General features: G+C 41.0%; 3 protein-coding genes across 5 annotated transcripts in view; 2 read left to right on the plus strand and 1 right to left on the minus strand.

Annotated features, from left to right (window-relative positions):
- Window positions 1-1,503: 1,503 nt before the first annotated feature.
- LOC146610697 (uncharacterized) lies at window positions 1,504-5,155 on the plus strand. Its single transcript, XM_085344091.1, has 12 exons — window positions 1,504-1,869; window positions 2,018-2,050; window positions 2,147-2,236; window positions 2,648-2,719; window positions 2,828-2,916; window positions 3,029-3,131; window positions 3,394-3,496; window positions 3,576-3,628; window positions 3,737-3,815; window positions 4,037-4,509; window positions 4,709-4,902; window positions 5,011-5,155. Exons 1-12 carry the CDS (start codon window positions 1,657-1,659, stop codon window positions 5,153-5,155), a joined length of 1,647 nt encoding a protein of 548 aa, XP_085200217.1. The 5' UTR covers window positions 1,504-1,656.
- A 1,735-nt stretch (window positions 5,156-6,890) lies between these two features.
- Window positions 6,891-10,759, minus strand: LOC146610698 (uncharacterized). Of its 2 annotated transcripts, XM_085345221.1 has the most exons (5): window positions 9,852-10,759; window positions 9,487-9,583; window positions 9,003-9,113; window positions 8,388-8,554; window positions 6,891-8,055 (listed from the first exon to the last, which is right to left on the minus strand). In XM_085345221.1, the coding sequence occupies exons 1-5, from the start codon at window positions 10,757-10,759 to the stop codon at window positions 7,008-7,010; spliced, it is 2,331 nt and encodes a 776-aa protein (XP_085201347.1). In that variant the 3' UTR covers window positions 6,891-7,007. The 2 variants fall into 2 exon arrangements, with proteins under 2 accessions (XP_085201347.1, XP_085201348.1); XM_085345222.1 differs by lacking the exon at window positions 9,852-10,759 and having other exon boundaries at window positions 9,487-9,803.
- A 4,655-nt stretch (window positions 10,760-15,414) lies between these two features.
- Window positions 15,415-19,174, plus strand: part of trim33 (tripartite motif containing 33) — a 33,089-nt gene continuing 29,329 nt past the window's right edge. The window contains exon 1 of one of the 2 annotated variants that reach the window (XM_085344281.1): window positions 15,415-16,060. In XM_085344281.1, coding sequence (XP_085200407.1) covers window positions 15,415-16,060 — 646 coding nt within the window. The remainder of the gene's footprint in view (window positions 16,061-19,174) is intronic. The other variant, XM_085344282.1, reaches the window with a different exon arrangement.

Consider the following 19,174-nt stretch of genomic DNA (forward strand, 5'->3'; position numbering starts at 1 on the left):
ATCCAGCACATAACAGCAGGGTGCAAGATGCTAGCAGGCAAGGCATACATGGAACGCCATAACCAAGTGGCCGGCATAGTGTACAGGAACATCTGTGCCGAGTATAACCTAGAAGTCCCGAGGTCAAAATGGGAGATGCCCCCAAGGGTGGTGGAGAATGACCGAGCTAAGATCCTGTGGGACTTCCAGATACAGACGGACAAAATGGTGGTGGCTAACCAACCGGACATAGTGGTGGTAGACAAACAGAAGAAGACGGCCGTAGTGATCGATGTAGTGATTCCGAATGACAGCAATATCAGGAAGAAGGAACACGAGAAGCTGGAGAAATACCAAGGGCTCAGAGAAGAGCTCGAGAGGATGTGGAGGGTGAAGGTAACGGTGGTCCCCGTGGTAATCGGAGCACTAGGTGCGGTGACTCCCAAGCTAGGCGAGTGGCTCCAGCAGATCCCGGGAATAACATCGGAGATCTCTGTCCAGAAGAGCGCAGTCCTGGGAACAGCTAAGATACTGCGCAGGACCCTCAAGCTCCCAGGCCTCTGGTAGAGGACCCGAGCTTGAAGGATAAACCGCCCGCAGGGGCGTGCTGGGTGTTTTGTTTTTTTTATATATACATATATATATATATATATATATATATATCGGCTGTCAACAAACTTACATTTGTTTGTTAATTTACTTTATAGTATTTCTCTACTAACGCCTTTTTAGTTCTTTCGGAAAGGGACGATCTGATTTCCTCGTGTCAGCATTGTTCCCACATCATCATAATTAATGTTGTTCCAGGTTCAACATTGCAAGTGACCAATCACCTTCTTGTGACGTCATTCCTTTGCGACTTCGAAATACCCGCCTTCGATTATTTCGAAATACAAGTGAAGAAGTGTGTGCTGAATCTATGAATCAAACTATCACCTGGAAACATAATTAACTGGTCCATAGCTGTGAAACTGGACATGAGTTCTTGATTCTATGGAGATTAACAGTAATCCAGAAATTTACAAATTTGTCCTGGTACATCGCGTAAATGTTGTCCCAGGGACATCGCGTAAATGTTGTCCCTGGGACATTGTGTAAATGTTGTCCCTGGGACATCGTGTAATTGTTGTCCCTGGGACATCGTGTAAATGTTGTCCCTGGGACATCGTGTAGATGTTGTCCCTGGGACATCGTGTAAATGTTGTCCCTGGGACATCGTGTAAATGTTGTCCCTGGGACATCGTGTAGATGTTGTCCCTGGGACATCGTGTAATTGTTGTCCCTGGGACATCGTGTAAATGTTGTCCCTGGGACATCGTGTAGATGTTGTCCCTGGGACATCGTGTAAATGTTGTCCCAGGGACATCGTGTGATAGCTTGTAAATAATGGAATGAAAATTATTGATTGTTATTAACTTGTGAAAAAGAAGTGTAACAAATCCACATGTTATGTTCTTACACCCTTACAGAAACTGTGACTCCTTCACAATGTCAGGTAAATGTCAACTCATGTTGAATAATCAACCAATCAAGCCTTTTATTATCACATGCAATGTTACACGTACAACTGCAATGAAAATTTCACCCCCTTCTGACCATACATATATTGCTTAAACATCACATTGGGAAGACAGGTCGGAAACAGTTAGGAAGGTCAGAAAACAATTTAATTAATAGATGAGGGGAGAGGAGGAGAAAAAAGAACTACAACCAGACAAAGCTCCTAGAAGACTGAAATGGATGATGGTTGCAGCATGCAAAAAGAAAATGATATCTGTTGACTACAGCATATGCTTTCTCACAGATTACCTTGTGGGAGTAGCTGGACCAAACTCTATTGGTATTTCAAGTTTGAAATCCCTGTTTGACCAGACTAACATTTCAGATGAGGTACCTCTTGACATAAAAATCCTTTTATGTTGTCATAAAACTAATGTTAAATTCTGCTTTAAATACACTTTATTGTACAATTTACTTAATGAATCGTGTTCCTTAGTTCTGTTTTTATTTATATGTATTTATTTATTTGTTTTATAAGGTAATAGATGGCCTAATCTATTTGCAGTGTGAGGTATGTTGAAAAGCTTGTTTGATCATAATGACATAGCATGTTTACGTTTTTTGTAATGTATTTGAAAACATAGGTGTATTTATGTTATTTTTATAGAATTTCCCTCACATTTATCCAATACCAAGCCAAATCACTGGAAAAATTTTGGATGGGTCCACAAGAGCACAAAGTGCATACTTTTTGAAGGTATGACTTGGACTGTGGTAACTATGTTCTTATCACAAAGGGTTTATAAGTTGCCACTATAAACAAACAGCATTTTCCAAAATTGAAGCCTTGTCAGAAGAACCTGAAAAATACCTTTCTGAAACCTTTTCTGTGTAAAGACTTGTTCAAAAGCAATGCACACAGATTAAAACATTTCTGTCTTGGCCAACTGATAAAGAACACCAAAAATTGAGTGGTGCGTGTTGAGTCTGTGGTCTTGATTTGTTTTGTACACACTATAGAAATTAATTAATGTAAACCAAAAATGACACTTTCTATATGTTTGTGTATCTGCAGAATTAATTACAAGTCTCACCTGACAAGCTTTTGCAGTTTTGCAGTGTCATTCTTGACAGAAAAACATACTTGTCACATTATTTTTATTTCCAGAAAAACATCTTTCAGATGTATGAGAAATTGATTGGAGCCTGTCTGGAAAACGGCAGCCACTGGACCTTGTTTGTAAGTTGCACAGATTTTGCACTCTCTCTAGTGCATGATACTTTTCAGTGTCCCTCATTAGGAATTCTCAAGGCCCAAGCCTACCATATCCATCTTTTTACAAAACAGTTTTGTGACATACCCAAGAGGACCATAGTCTATATGAATTCATTTGGCGAGTCGGAGGTCAGAAAAAGTGCGGTGTTGAAAAACTGGAGGTAATTAATTAACATATTTAACATAACATATTTAATTTAATTGAAAGCATTACCGAACGTGGTTATTGATTTCTCTATATGCTTTTTATTTGTAATAACTGCGATCTCTCAGCTCATTTGCTTCAGCAAGAGGCTGCGCTGGAGAGTGGACCTTGTCACATGTGAGCCACCCACATCAACAGGATGGGAACTCATGTGGAGTGCATGTCATAATGGTACTGAAAACTATAGCTTTAACCTATATAAGTAATGTTTACATTTTTGCCTATTCAGTTTTTAAAGCCTTAGAGGCAGGATGGTAAAATCTCAATTTTTTTTGTAGATTGAACCATTTCAGCAGTAATGCTTTGCTTTGGTTGCTCTGTTTTTTTTTTTCTCGGGGGGGAGGGGGGGGGGGTTAAAAACAAACAAACATTTCTTTGTTAATCTAATTCTTTTTGTTCTTTTTTTTTTTTTTTTTTCTTCGTCAATTATTAGTTTGCCCAATCTCTCATTGACGGTAAAACACAAGTGGAGGAGTACAACACTGAAATCACAAAGCTCAGGTCCCGACTTTGCCACTACTTATTTTCCTCAATAGGTAAAGATAAAATTAGCTGCCTTCTTTTTCTCTAACATTGGAAAATGTAACTTGTACTTAAACAAATTATATTTTGCAGATCGAACTAGGAAGTGCAGTCAGTGCTGGTGTGTGATTGCAGCCAAAGACCGGGTACACTATGACATGTCCTTAGCCATATAGATTGTTTATTTAATGGACTTTGTTCATTTGTTTTTTGTTTGTTTATTTCTTCTTCTTTTTTTTTTTTTTAATTCACAGGTGCAGTGCCAGAAATGTGGTGCATACAAGCACATGCGTTGTTCAAAGTCTGTTTGTGGCATCTGTATCTTCTGTGAGAGTAAGTCACAATATAACTAAACAATGTCCAAAAATGTTTAAAGTGAATTTTTTTTTCGTAATTTTGCCTTTGCACACCAGGACTGTGTAATTAAAGTGGACGTTTCAAGATCCAGTTTTTACACAAAACTATTTTAGACATAACTGTGTCGTATTGTGGGGATTTCTCTTCACAATTAAATTGATATAGTGCTGTTTATATCATTCTTCTTTATGTAACAGCACAGTGCAGCACAGCAGAGGGAAAGGAGTTGTGCAGCATAGTGGGTGGCTATACAGGAGGAGCAATAGAAGTAGCCAGTGAAGAATGTCATCAGGGAAAGCATCAGGCAGCGAATGACAAAGGAAAAGTTCCTAAGGGAGAGAACATCTGCAGCAAATCGACAAGTAACAGTGAGATAGGAAGACTGACAGTCAGAGATGAAGGTACACAGACTGAAGACAAAGAAAAAGAAACAGAAGTATACGGCACAAGTCTGAGTACAGATAATGCTGCTGCTGATGATGTTGACAGGATCGATGCAGATACAGAATTCCAAACTGATTCAGAAGGAACTAGTACAGTTTACAGAGTGCATGGTCGCTTATCTGTACCAAGCTCAAAAAAGAAAACCTACACAATAACAGAAGACGAGATCAAGCGCAGAATCAACGCAGAGAACATGTCAGTTCATGTTTTCAGAGGTTTGATTGGGGTAGGTATACATTTCGTGATTTTGATGTCACCTGAAATAAATCCGGGTTACTCGTATCAATGAAGTGACAATGTGGCTGGAAATTGTGCATTTGCTGCAACATATACACAATTACACCATGTAAACAAAAGCATTTAACTTTGTGCGCGTGTGTGTGTCTCTCTCTGCTCTTTTGGTGTTTGCACTTTTTCTTTTTTAGGGCCGTAAAGCCAAACTGCCCGCAATGATTCTTGACAGGCCTAAGAAGGCCAAAACTAAAGTAACAGTGTTTAGTGTTCTGAGTGAAGAGGAGGCTGGGGAGCTAGCCCTCGGGTTTGCCGGAAGATTGGCCTGCGATGTCACAACAGACATGGTCTGTAAAGGCATCGACCATTCAAGTGCTGATATGACAAAGTAAGTTAGTAAAACAATATGAAAGTTGTATCTTTTTTGGTATTATTTGTCATTTCCCCGTATTTGGGTTATTGGTGTAACATTGTTAATCTTACTTTCTAATAACAGACAGACTCTTCTCAAAATCCAACACAATCTTAAACATGAGCTGACTGATTCCTCAACCTTCAGTTTGCTGACACACACCTTTGGCCCCGCTGCACTGGATTCTGTCATTTCATTCCTGTGTGAAAAACTTGATCTTGTTTCTTAAATAATGAAACCTTTTGTGACTTTTGTTTGTTCTGTAAATCAGAATCTTGAAAATTGTTCATTGTTGTTCTAAGTTTGTGTTAACTATTTGGCAAAAATGATTGGTTCCTAATCCAAACAGCATAATGACTGTTCTAACACATATCTTAAAAATGCTACAAAGAAAGAAAATTATCACATATGTTTCAATATGAATGTAATTGTGTCACACTCGGTTTGTAGTAGCTTTCCTGTTTTATTTTGAGTTTTGGTATGTTTACACTGTTATTTTTATTTCCCGTGTGTTCATCTTCCCTTATTAGTTTTACTGTATTTAATTAGTCTGATTTAATAACTTATAATTATTTACTTTCCAGTGTGTATATATGCTCCTCGTTTGGATTATTGTTTGTTTGAGTTCTGCCTGTCTTTTCTATTAAAGATTTGGACTTTTGGACTATTAGTGGACCTCGTAGGTTTTTATTCTGTTCAATTGGTAATTGACTGGGTTTAATTTAGTGGCCTGGAAAACAGGCCGGAGGGGTCTGGTCATTTTAACCCCCTAAGACCCGAAATCTTCCATGGCATGCATTTTTAATTTCTCTTTGATATTTGGGCCGATTGGAACCCGATGAATGTAAAAAGAAAGAATTACCAGGTTTTGTTTTTTTTACCTAATTTTTGTTTCTGAGAAAAATGAGAGCCACATATGAGGACATTAATTTGAAATTTCGATAGAACAGTTGCAGTATAATGTCCTCATAACTGTATATCAGGCACTTGTTGATCAAGATTTAGTATTTTGGTCTAAATAACCCAAAATGTGATGTCCACATGTGTGGACGCCAGGCTGGAGTAAAGTGTTAGAGCTATTTATACCTATGTAAACTTTTATACACTGGTTTTTACCTGTCTTGTTTCAGAAAGGTTTAAAAGGGTAATGTCCACAGTTTATTTGTTTATTTATTTGTTTGAATTCAACATATTTTATTAAAGTAATTGAGCTTGAACACAGAAAAAACTGAATCAAATAATCATAAAATCAAATCACTTGCACTATACTGAAGTCTAATCTACTCTGAGCTAATGCCGGTTTCCAACACTAATGATCGGGTGAAGGAGAGAGATGAGGGTGTGCACGGCCACTGGTGCTCTTATCCCTGTTCTTTGTGATACAATCCAACAGGAAAGCAGTCAAACCCTTGGACATTAGCCAAGTTAACGTTCACAAATATATACACACAGAGGAACTCTGAGCCCCAATGTCAGCATTAGCACAAACATGCCACTTCATACCAAATCTCAGTGTGAGGTCAGGTGTTAGTCTCATTCCATTATTCTGGCTATATTTTCTTACTCATTACTATTAAACTTATACTTAAGACTAACTATTAACAAAATCACACCCCAATAACTCTGTTATTACACTTTGTATTTAATCATAAAAAGGCTGGATGTTGAAACCTTTTACTTCTATTTTGTATGAGCCAGGATTCTCAACAGCTGATACTCTATGTCCAAAAAGTGACAGGTATCGTTTTATGGAGCAAAAAACTTAAGAGCGCATATTTTATAAATAATACCAACAATTACAAATGCAGACCTTTAATAGTAATAAGTAATCCTTTATTTATAATGCATAGCAATATAAAAATAGTAACATATGAAAATATTACAATGGGCACAGATGAATTTGTATCAAAAACAGCAACCAAGCCAAAGTAATGAATAACACACATAAATAACAACTGCTTGAGAGACCAAACAATTTCTTTTCAACTGTTCCTTGGCAGAAAGTTAAGACAGCTATTCAGCTTTAGGTTTCAATAAACAGAAGTAATGGATGCAGTCCCTTTGAAATGTCACACAAAAGTCTACTTGTGCATATACTTAGCTTTAACTCTTCTCTTTTTTGTTTTGTATTCCAAAAGGTTTTCATTTTCTCCAGAGGATGTCTCTCTTTCAGTGGTTATCGACTGTTCACATTCATTTTCACAGACTGTTGGAATGTCGATGCTGGCCGAACGTTTCTTGCTAGAATACAATGGCCTAATTTTGCGTGCATTCTCTGTCGTCTTTATTTCGTACTGGCATATACTTTTGCCTACTTGTTTTGTTTTTAAGACATTTGTATGCAGTTCATCTATCATTGGAGTAATACCCTCTGGAATGAATGCCCACTGTTTAACTGTGTCTAAAACAGCATTTAGTTTTCCAACTGCATCTTCTGTGCATTTTTTGTCTGTGCTTTCAACTACAGGAGTGTCATTCAAAGTTGATAGAGGACTTTTCAGAGAGTTTTTCATTTTTTTAAAATGGCTACAAGCCACCTTCAGGCAAGCACATGTGTTATAGTGAGAGAACGTACAACAAGTGCACTGAAGTGTTGCAGCCGATGCAAAAAAACACAGATTTCCAAACAAACTTGGCATTTTTATCACTTTCAAGTCCTCACAGTGTACAAAGTAATGCCTTTCTTTCACTGCAATTCTTGCCAAGGTAGAAATGTCTGTTTCCATGTTTGGATAGATGTCATTGTCAGCCTCTGCTAATTTTGCAAGTAACACTAGATGCTTGCAAAGAAGTCCTCGTAAGCCATATGTACAGTTGCAGTAGGACTCAACAGGGCAGACGTCATACACCATGTCTTCTCTTGACTCAGATGGGACTTGATATGCATTAACTCCATGGCTGTTCTTGACTGTAATTTTAAGAGCCCAACCACTTTCCATCAGTCTTGAAGCAGAGTCTGAAACTTGAGACAAGGTGTCAGCAAACCTGTTTTTCATGCGGCCCACATCTTGCAGGGTTTTTATGACTGACAAGTAGTCGTCGGCCTTCCCTAGGAGCACTTCAATCAGATCATCCAGACGCCTATTCTTGTAGCCAGATAAAAACTGGTATTTCAGGCGGTGGAAAAATCTGAAAAACAGTTATTTGAAATGATTAGTAACTGTAATTGAAGGAATTTAAAGTTTTAATCAAGACTGTATTATTTTTTTAAAAATTGGAATACCTATTGCACACGTCTTTTATAAAGGAATGCTCTGTGCCGGTTTAGCTGATTTAGGCAAATCCACCTACTCTGTTTTTTGTTGTGATAACATAAAAAACGCTGCTAGAATTTAAAGGATTTGCCTAAAACCTGTTCTGGCAATGACATGACAAACCTACTCAGTTTAGCCTCTTGGATTAAAGCATAATATCTTTTTTTCAGCAATACAATTGAATGAGGTCAAAATAATAAATCATACCTTTCAATCACATTGTTTGTTTCAGAACGAGCATGACTGAAGCGACGGCCGTAGTCACACCACATGTGGCCAATGCCTTCCCAGTGCTTCTGAAAATACTGGCACACCAAAGGGTATTGCTTAAATGTCTGGCAGAACTCTGCTGATGTGGCTTTAAAGTCGTCCTCCTAAGAGAATTGGATGCAACAGAATATATTTCAATCCATTTAACAGACCTATTGAAATCTTTAATATTATGTATTGAAGCCCTTTTCCTTTTATTGAATAACATTAAGAATTTTAAGTTATTAATAATATGTCGTGTTTTTGTATTAAGAAGCAATTATTTCTTCCCTTACAATGGCTAAGAAGGAACACTAAACCTATAAGCATATTTGGTTTCAGCATCTGTCTGTGAAAGAATCCCACTCACAAGTTCTACTGCACAGTGGGTGACACAATGATGGTCTGCACAGCTTAAGTACTTGTTTTGATAAGCAAGATAAGAAGCCAGTTTTAGAAATTGTTTCAAAAATCTATTTTGTATCTCTCTGTAACTTTTTTTAGCAACTGAAAGTTATTATGCTCTTAGTGTAATCAAGAAATCAAAATGTGAAATAGACAAATTACACTTACAGATGTGCAAGCTTTCAGCTTACAAAAGAAAGAAATGATTTCATTTCTCTTTTGGGTGTTAGAAAGCCCATGGACCCCGGACTCTGATTTTGAAAGCCATCGATTAACAGCCTGTGAATGTAAGAGAAAAAAAGTTAATCTGGAGAGAGAGACAGAGGAGCAGCTGTACAAAAAGCATAAAAGAAAGCTGACGTCCAAAAATAACTTTGTCACTCACTGGACAAGAGGACCTGTGCATTACAGAAATCAACCAGGCAAACATATTTTTAAATGTCAAAAAGAGCTTTGGGAAGCAGCCACCAGAAGATGAGTGCACTGTGGTCTTAAATGGATGGACATAGTCACTCAACATTTTATCCCTTTATATTCATTAACCTGAGTAGGTGAATATCACAATGAGGCAAATCATTACAACAGGACCCTGTTGTAAAAATGTGTTTCAGGTGCATCTTAGACAACGTGAAAAGAAAACAATGTGGTTTACCTGCAAGACATGGTACCAGCATAGAAGGATAGCTGACTCTGGAAAAACCTTCTGCAAAGCATTTATTTCCGCAAAGTCTTTGTCAACCATAAATGCTCTACAGAAAAAAAGAAAACACTAAATGAGATTAAACAGTATGAAAATGTTTTTGCTATCTCAAAGCACCACTTCAATGCCAAATTAAACATTTCAACTCACAAGTAGATATATAAAATACTGCATACAGCCTATAGGAATAACTTTAACAACTGGAAAGGAAAGTTTTTTGCAGCCCATGCTGCAGCTATAGCATTAGATTCTGGCATGTTATAACTTTTTTGAAAAGGAATTATTTCAAAATCAATAGCTGTCAATGTATTATTTACCTCGGGGAAGTTGGGAAATGCTCACAAACTATTCCAAGAACAGTTTCCAGGGTTTTCTGACTTTCGTTGCTGACAATAGCATAGGCCACAGGGACTCCATGCCCATGATCATCTCTTACAACAAGTGTGAATAAGGGAAATGAATACTGGTTAACGCAGTGCGTGGTGTCAACAAATACTAACTGTTTTGCATAGTTCTCCATGTTTGATTTCATTACAGGTGTCTGCAAAACAATCATTAGTTCTTGGTCAGATGTGTATGGTTGATAGAAGAGAACATGTTCTTGATGTTTTCCATTAAGTAAGGTATGTACACTTTGACTGTCTCCACAGTTAAAGTGCTTCTTCCTCATCATGCAGGTTCTAACACTGTCAATGTCACGTGGTGTGACAAAATGCTCTCTGTTGTGAAGATCTCTGTGTCCATGTTCTTTGGCCCATTTATGACATTCGGTTAGTATGATGGCTGGCTTAGTTCCAAGGGAAAGCAGTTCCTCAATCTTCCTCCTCAAATCACTGGAAATATTGTTGAAATGTGCGTCTTTTGGGTCCGAAGGATCATGCCCATCATGCTTATCATATGTACGCTGCACGATGACTGTGTGGTCTTTCCAACATTTGAGTACTTTAAATGAAACATAGGCCTTACAGCCCACTGCTCTGTAGCTGTTTCGACTTTTTCCCCCAGCTCTGATGCAGTTGAATTTGTAATAGTCTCTTTTCCTGTCTTTACCTGAGGCAACATTTAAACATTTATAATGTCCATGAAGGGTTAATGAGTTCAATTTTTCTAACACAACACTGAATGGGTCCTCCTGGCATTGTGACACATGCACACAAAGTTGTGTCTCTTTTCCAGTTCTTTTTTTTTCGTCATTCAGAACACTTCTTCTAATTATGTCGTCCATTTCTGGTGGAAAAATAACGAAGGTTTAATTAGTCAATATTCATTAATTCATTTTAACTTGTTGTGGGGTTTTTTGCAATACAATGTAAATATTAAATATAATATTAAAAAAATATATATATATAAAATAATATAAAACAAACAGGGGCTAAAAGAAGCTAAACTTTCATATGGTATGTCTCTGGCAACTTTAACATGATGTCCCAGGGACAACATCTACACGATGTCCCAGGGCAACTTCTACATGATGTTCCAGGGACAACATTTACGCGATGTCCCAGGGACAACATTTACGCGATGTCCCAGGGACAACATCTACGCGATGTCCCAGGGACAACATCTACGCGATGTCCCTGGGACAAATTTGTAAATTTCTGGATTACTGTTAATCTCCATAGAATCAAGAACTCATGTCCAGTTTCACAGCTATGGACCAGTTAATTATGTTTCCAGGTGATAGTTTGATTCATAGATTCAGCACACAACCATAAGTCTAGGCCTTTTAGTCCAGATTCTCTTCACTTATGTTTGTAAAATGATCAGGGAAGCTACTGCAATTTTGCCTGACCCAACCCCCGGGCCACGAAACACCCAAAAAGTTGGGGAACGCTGGTCTAGAGAACACTGGTTAGCTAATGCTGTCGTCAAGTAGCCTATCGCTAGCAAACAAACAGCAAGCCAAGTGAGGAACATATGTATAATGCTTACCGTTTATTAAAGGAAAGTATCCTAAATTGACTTCAAATTCGGCGGACAGGCGGCGGTTTTTCGCTTCTTCACTTGTATTGCGAAATACTCGAAGGCGGGTATTTCGAAGTCGCAAAGGAATGACGTCACAAGAAGGTGATTGGTCACTTGCAATGTTGAACCTGGAACAACATTAATTATGATGATGTGGGAACAATGCTGACACGAGGAAATCAGATCGTCCATATATATATATATATATATATGTGTACATAGCCCCAAGTGCGATAGGAGAAGGATCGTTGAGTGCGAGAGGAACTGACCTGAAAAATAGGATAATGGCCAAGCTTGAAACCTGGATCTCCCGTAGCCGGTTACCAAGATTACGTGAAGTACCCTCAGAAGGTCTGCTAGATGATGTTAATGCAGCATTACGGACAATACCTACAACCACTATTACCGACACAGGCTGATCTACAATACGGCAGCAGTGATCAGTGAGATGCTTGGCTACAAGTTGAACAGCCACAAGGGGCAGTACCCTCCATGGAGAAGAAGGCTAGAGGGCAAGATCAAAGTAGCACGGAGGGAGGTTAGCCAACTAACAGAGTTGCAGAAAGGTGCGACAAAGAAGGTGCATAAGAAATACAGCAAGCTGTCCATACCTGAGGCCTTGGAAACTGCCAAGCAAAGACTCACAGCCTTGGCCAGCCGCTTGAGGAGGTACACCAGAGAGATAGAAGGCAGGAAAATAAACCAGCTGTTCTCCACAGAACCAGCAAAGGTGTACTCTCAGTGGCAAGGGAACAATAATAAGAGAACAGCACCACCAAGGCTGGAGACGGAGCAATACTGGAAGAGCATATGGGAGAAGGACGCAACCCATAATGGCAATGCTCAGTGGCTAGTGGATCTGAGGGCAGACCACAGCGACCTCCCTGAACAGGGTCCAGTAACCATCACAGTGGCAGATATCCAAGAAAGGGTCTCCAGTATGAAGAGTTGGACAGCACCAGGGCCCGACATGGTTCACGCCTACTGGCTAAAGAAGCTGACTGCACTCCACGAGCGTCTGGCAGCACAAATGAACCAGCTGCTAGTTAACGAGAGACACCCGGAATGGCTAACCGAAGGTCGGACGGTCCTGATCCCCAAGGACCCCAAGAAGGGACCGGTCCCCTCCAACTACCGACCAATAACCTGCCTCAGTACTACATGGAAGCTCCTGTCAGGCATCATATCGGCTAAGATGAACAGGCACATGGGTCAATACATGAGTGGGACACAGAAAGGAATTGGCAAGAATACCAGAGGTGCAAAACACCAGCTACTGGTAGACAGAACAGTCAGCCGAGACTGCAAGACCAGACTGACCAACCTGTGCACTGCCTGGATTGATTACAAGAAGGCCTATGACTCAATGCCCCACAGCTGGATACTGGAATGCCTAGAATTGTACAAGATCAATGGGACCCTAAGAGCCTTCATCAGGAACTCAATGGGGATGTGGCGTACAACACTAGAGGCCAACTCCAAGCCCATAACACAAGTCACCATCAAGTGCGGGATCTACCAAGGAGATGCTCTGTCCCCACTGCTGTTCTGCATAGGCCTGAACCCCCTCAGTGAGATCATTAACAAGACTGGCTACGGATACCGACTACGGAATGGAGCAGTTGTCAGCCACCTCCTGTACATGGATGACATCAAGCTGTATGCCAAGAGTGAACGAGACATCGATTCACTGATCCACACTACCAGGCTATACAGCAATGACATTGGAATGTCGTTCGGACTGGAGAAGTGTAGTCGGATGGTAACAAAGAGAGGGAAGGTAGTCAGAACTGAGGGGATTGAACTACCAGAAGGCAACATTGCAGACATAGAGGACAGTTACAAGTACCTGGGGATCCCGCAGGCAAATGGGAACCATGAAGAGGCCGCTAGAAAGGCTGCAACCACCAAGTACCTGCAGAGGGTCAGGCAAGTCCTGAGGAGTCAGCTGAATGGTAAGAACAAGATCCGGGCCATCAACACGTACGCCCTGCCCGTGATCAGGTACCCTGCTGGGGTAATAGGCTGGCCAAAGGAGGAGATAGAAGCCACTGACATAAAGACAAGAAAGCTCCTTACCATGCATGGAGGGTTTCACCCCAAGTCCAGCACCCTGAGGCTGTACGCTAAGCGGAAGGAAGGGGGCCGGGGACTGGTGAGTGTCAGCACCACAGTCCAGGATGAGACAACGAACATCCAAGAATACATTGGGAAGATGGCCCCAACTGACCGAGTGCTCAGTGAATACCTCAGGCAGCAGAAACCCAAGAAAGAGGAGGAAGACGAGGAACCATCATGGAAGGACAGGCCCCTGCACGGTATGTACCACCGGCAGATAGAGGTGGCTGATATCCAGAAATCCTACCAGTGGCTGGACAAAGTTGGACTGAAAGACAGCACAGAGGCACTAATCATGGCAGCACAAGAACAAGCTCTGAGTACAAGATCCATAGAGGCTGGGGTCTATCACACCAGGCAAGACCCCAGGTGCAGGCTGTGTAAAGATGCCCCAGAGACAATCCAGCACATAACAGCAGGGTGCAAGATGCTAGCAGGCAAGGCATACATGGAACGCCATAACCAAGTGGCCGGCATAGTGTACAGGAACATCTGTGCCGAGTATAACCTAGAAGTCCCGAGGTCAAAATGGGAGATGCCCCCAAGGGTGGTGGAGAATGACCGAGCTAAGATCCTGTGGGACTTCCAGATACAGACGGACAAAATGGTGGTGGCTAACCAACCGGACATAGTGGTGGTAGACAAACAGAAGAAGACGGCCGTAGTGATCGATGTAGTGATTCCGAATGACAGCAATATCAGGAAGAAGGAACACGAGAAGCTGGAGAAATACCAAGGGCTCAGAGATGAGCTCGAGAGGATGTGGAGGGTGAAGGTAATGGTGGTCCCCGTGGTAATCGGAGCACTAGGTGCGGTGACTCCCAAGCTAGGCGAGTGGCTCCAGCAGATCCCGGGAATAACATCGGAGATCTCTGTCCAGAAGAGCGCAGTCCTGGGAACAGCTAAGATACTGCGCAGGACCCTCAAGCTCCCAGGCCTCTGGTAGAGGACCCGAGCTTGAAGGATAAACCGCCCGCAGGGGCGTGCTGGGTGTTTTATATATATACTTCCAGTTAAAGTGGCTTTGTTTAAAGCGTATTGCACACCGCTATATACTGCCCCCTTGTGGTCATCCTACAAACAATGTAGCATGCAGAAGCTGCATGTTGCATATAATGATGCGATGAGAATCCTTTGCAGGATACCTAGAAGTGGTAGTGCCAGTCAGATGTTTGTAGCTGTGGGTGTCTGGACTTTTAAAGCACTTTTAAGAAAGTTAATGTTCAGTTTTAGAGAACGACTGGATGGTTCGAGTAACAGTATAATTTTAGCACTTACAGATCCGACAGTGAGTGGTTCCCGTTACTCATCCAGTCTCAGAAAGCACTGGTTAAAGTGTTTGTGTATTTATTGATTTATTTTAAGTAATTGTGTTTTATGTATATTATGGTTTTATATTTTTACAAATGCTTTATATACTTATTTATATACATATATTTAATGGTATACCTTGTGTTGTGTGTGTGTGTTGGGGGGGGGGGGGGGAGTTGTGTGTGTGTGTTTCTTGTCTTGTTTTTATGGACATGTAGTCTGCCAATAAAGATTGAATTGAATTGAATATATATATATATATATATATATATATATATATATATATATATATATAGATATATAGATATAGATATATATATATATATATCGGCTGTCAACAAACTTACATTTGTTACATTTGTTTGTTAATTTACTTTATAGTATTTCTCTACTAACGCCTTTTTAGTTCTTTCGGAAAGTGTTTCAGCCCATGCACAGATCCCAGATTGCATCACGTGTGCAGAAAATCAAAGGGGCGTCGACGTCATGACGTCCACACGTACTCCTGATTCGAGAAGTTACGCAGGATGTGCAGCGGTTCTAAGAGGAAGGAAGATGGCGGATAACAAAGGCGAAGAGGATATGGAAACGTCTGCTAAGTCGGACTCCGTGCCTTCACTTCAAGATACTGAGCCGCCAGAGACGAAAACCGATAATGCAGTAATAGTCATAGAAACAAATACAAAGGGGGACGAAGAAGGCGAGCCCCGTGAGAACGCAAACGAGGCTCCTACACCCAGCAGTGAAGGTGGAGACGTTAGCAGCAGCAGTAGCAGCGGCAGCAGCGGGGCTGCTGGTGCGGGAGGAGAAACCAACGGTAGCGCTAGCCCGGCTGGGACCAGTAGCACTAATGCAGAGCCGACTGCGGCTGAAGCTGTCGGGGATGCTCCTGTCGGTGGACTCGCCGCTAAAATGTCCCCCCCTCCCGCGGCTTCTGCGGCCACGCCGGTATCCACTCCTATTAATTTACTGGATACGTGCGCAGTGTGTAAACAAAGTCTTCAGAGCCGAGACTGTGAACCAAAACTTCTTCCTTGTCTGCATTCCTTTTGCCTGAAATGTATCCCGCAACCAGACAGACAGATAAGCGTACAGGTTCCTGGACCACACGGACAAACGGACACGCACATAGGTGAGTTTATCCCCAAGTAAGCAGGCCTCGCCGCTTTTTGGGTCGCTCATCTGTTCTCAGTTAACGCTGTTCATCGGAAGTTTGGGATTCAGCACCTGGAAGGGTAAACGATCGCGATTGAAGTGGACCATGTGGCACCTGTTTGCTTATTTTGACTCTTGACCTTTCAAAACGACGAGCTTGTTGTTGGGTAGGTAGTCAGTCTGTCCGTGGTGAGAATCCTAAGTGCCACGAATTAATAATGTCCACCGTAACAAACATGGGAAACAGCAGTAAGCAACACGAATTAAAACCGCTTGAATTACAAGAAGGCGGCGGCTATGCAGGGGTCTCGCTTCCTTTCAGCAGGCTCCTTTCTATACTTATCAGTAGACAGCAGCTAAAACATAGGATGGATGCTGATCACAATACTGTGGGCTGCTGCTTCTCATGCACCACTGCATACTCTGTGCATAAGAAGCATAACAGGAATGACTACTCTACCGTGGTGTCTTCATATGTCCGTGTCTGTGTCCGCATCCGAGTATAATCGAGGCTTCGGTTACAACTTGTAACAAAGAAGCATTCATCTGCAGAGAGATTGAGTTGAAAATGTTTATACGCGTGTATTCTGATTTCTAGAAACCCAAATGTTTGTCGTGTGTACAGCACTCAATAGACATGTGAGTGCTAAGTTGTCATTGAAATGCAACTGCAGGGACTGCTACAAAGTGGAATTTATCTTTTCATGTATTTAGCTCTCTTGATAATGCTATTTTCCCTTATCTTCCCTGATTAGCTCACTTAGTATGTGATGTAAAAATCATAATTCCAAGATAAGGTCCTGTAAATGCGGTGCAACATAATGATGCAGTGAAGGTGTTTCTTGTCACCATATTTGCTACCTTTGTAGCTGTAAGAGTGGACGCATCCTAAAGTCTGACTAATGTAGGCTCCTGGGTTCTGATAGATTTTTGGTAAGCCTGATTGTCAGATGCTTAGCAAGAGCACCCCTGGGCTGATCGTTTCAGCTGGTGTACCAAAAGCTTTATCCTGAGAGCAGAGTTAGACTTTTGATCAAAACTGCAGCTGTGCCATGTCTGCTTAGTGAAAACAGGAAAGCAGACCAGGCTTTGTGTTGGTAGACTCTGGCTAATGATACCTTGATGGACAAGACTCGCTTTTCATCTGCTGGGTTTTATCCAAAATCACGAATCAGCATGTGAGGATGGCAGTGAAATAATCTTCAGACACAGTTTCCTTGGTGCAAAAATGTTATAGCTTGTCAAGGGCTCTGGGTTGGCTGGTCTTCCCAGACTAACACTTTAACAACTCACCATATGCTGGTATACAGCTGTAAACATGCTACTACAGCAAACTATACACAGGCTGTCAAGAATTTAACAACTGTGTGACTTTTCTGTCATTGTATGACATTTTGTTGGATGGATTATCTGGTACCCTATTGGATTGGACTGATTTTTATATGAATTTGAAGGTCATCCATGAGTTACTCTAATTACCGAAGTTTACTGTGCAACAAAATACACTGTGTGGAAAAAAAATATTGAGCCACCCACAGTGCTGCTCAGCCATGGAATCCCTTGCTGTGAAGCTCCAGTGCTGCTCAGCCATGGAAGCCCTTGCTGTGAAGCTCCAGTGCAGAGTTTTTGTACTGATGTTAATGCCTGACAAGGTTTAAAAGTCTGCCAGTTCAAATCTTTAGGAGTAGCGATTTCTTTGCACCACAGCACTGTATGACCCTGCTCTGTAACTTTACAGTCTTCCCCTTTCTCTTTTTGGTTAAGTTAACATGGTTCCTAAAACCTGCCACTCTGCAATAATATCATTTACAGCTGATTGTGGAATGTCTAGGAGGGAAGAAATGTCACAAACTGACCTGTTGCAGTGGTAGTATCAACACACAGTACTAGGGCTGCCACAAACGATTATTTTGATAGTCTACTAGTCACCGATTATTTTTGCGATTAGTCGACTAATCAGATCATGCATCCATTGGACGTAAAACGTACAGCATATTGCACCAGCATGCATCTGCTCTTATATAACTATCATTAGCTTACAGCTTTATGTGTTTAAGGTATGTCTTAACTAAAAATAAAGACAAGATGATAGTTTATTAAATTTTAATGAAATTTACAGATTGTTTCGATGAAGTTTAATAAACTCCTTGTTATCTAAAATATAACGGGACACTGGAGTATATTCTCGAACATCTCACACTTCTGATAATCAGTTGTCTGCTTGACGTTTATTCAGCTGTGTAAAAACTATAACTTTAATCTCAGCCAAACCGATTTACTCAGGAACAAATAAAATACAAAAAAAAGCCAAACAATAACATGTTTAAGTTATCTAAGTGACTTATGTATGTTTAACCTCAGTAGCGAAAGAGGCGGTGGGTTTGAAAACGATTTGCCGGGAGTCCGGTGTTCTCACGGGCTCTAGTGAGCCTAGCCCCCGGCTCGCTATCGAGCTAGTGGGTAACTGACGTCTCCGAAAACGTCGGCGCGTTTTTGAAAATATGTGGTGTCTTGATAAACTGAGCAGATATTTGAGGTTTATACAGTTACATTCTCGCCTGGAAATATGTTCAACGTTTATTTTGTGACCCAGAAAGAATAATAAGAGTAATTTTAAAACTAACTAGCTGCCGCCGTCGTTGGAAACTGAGCTGGGCTGCGCTATGAATTCTTGGACACAGCTGCTTCTTCTTCTTCTTCTTCTTCTTCTTCTTCTACTTCTTCTTCAGGGTTTAACGGCAGCTGGCATCCTTGTACATGCAGTGCTGCCCTCTTCTGTTTCAGTCCGTTATTACACTCTTAAATCCTACTACTCATTCCTGCGTCTTTTGTGATCTTACAAAGCTTCAAACGACGCGTCGACTATTAAATCAGTCGTCACGATTTTGATAGTCGACGTAATCGTGACTAGTCGACTAATCGTGGCAGCCCTACACAGTACCACACTTTAACTCACTGTGATGTTTTTAATGACCCATTCTTTTACAAATGCTTGTAAAGCCAGACTGCTTGGCTAGGTCCATGAGTTTACACATACATGGTAATGGGATTGAAACACCTAAATTCAAACCTATGGCGACAGTGTTGTCCA

Source organism: Diplotaxodon limnothrissa, linkage group LG20 (genome assembly GCF_057381915.1).
Source record: "Diplotaxodon limnothrissa isolate DT_005_m linkage group LG20, D_limnothrissa_male_GT1.1, whole genome shotgun sequence".
Taxonomy (NCBI): domain Eukaryota; kingdom Metazoa; phylum Chordata; class Actinopteri; order Cichliformes; family Cichlidae; genus Diplotaxodon; species Diplotaxodon limnothrissa.

Bases quoted from the DNA above. Each gene is read 5' to 3' on its own strand.
- LOC146610697 (XM_085344091.1), top strand. From the start codon at position 1,657: ATGAGGGGAGAGGAGGAGAAAAAAGAACTACAACCAGACAAAGCTCCT. The intron at 2,720-2,827 runs GTAAGTTGCACA...TTTACAAAACAG, and splicing joins GCAGCCACTGGACCTTGTTT to TTTTGTGACATACCCAAGAG. The intron at 3,497-3,575 runs GTAAAGATAAAA...TATATTTTGCAG, and splicing joins CTACTTATTTTCCTCAATAG to ATCGAACTAGGAAGTGCAGT.
- LOC146610698 (XM_085345221.1), bottom strand. From the start codon at position 10,759: ATGGACGACATAATTAGAAGAAGTGTTCTGAATGACGAAAAAAAAAGA. The intron at 9,584-9,851 runs GTAAATAATACA...TTTTTTCTGTAG, and splicing joins CATTTCCCAACTTCCCCGAG to AGCATTTATGGTTGACAAAG. The intron at 8,555-9,002 runs GTAAGTGTAATT...CAATTCTCTTAG, and splicing joins AGCTGAAAGCTTGCACATCT to GAGGACGACTTTAAAGCCAC.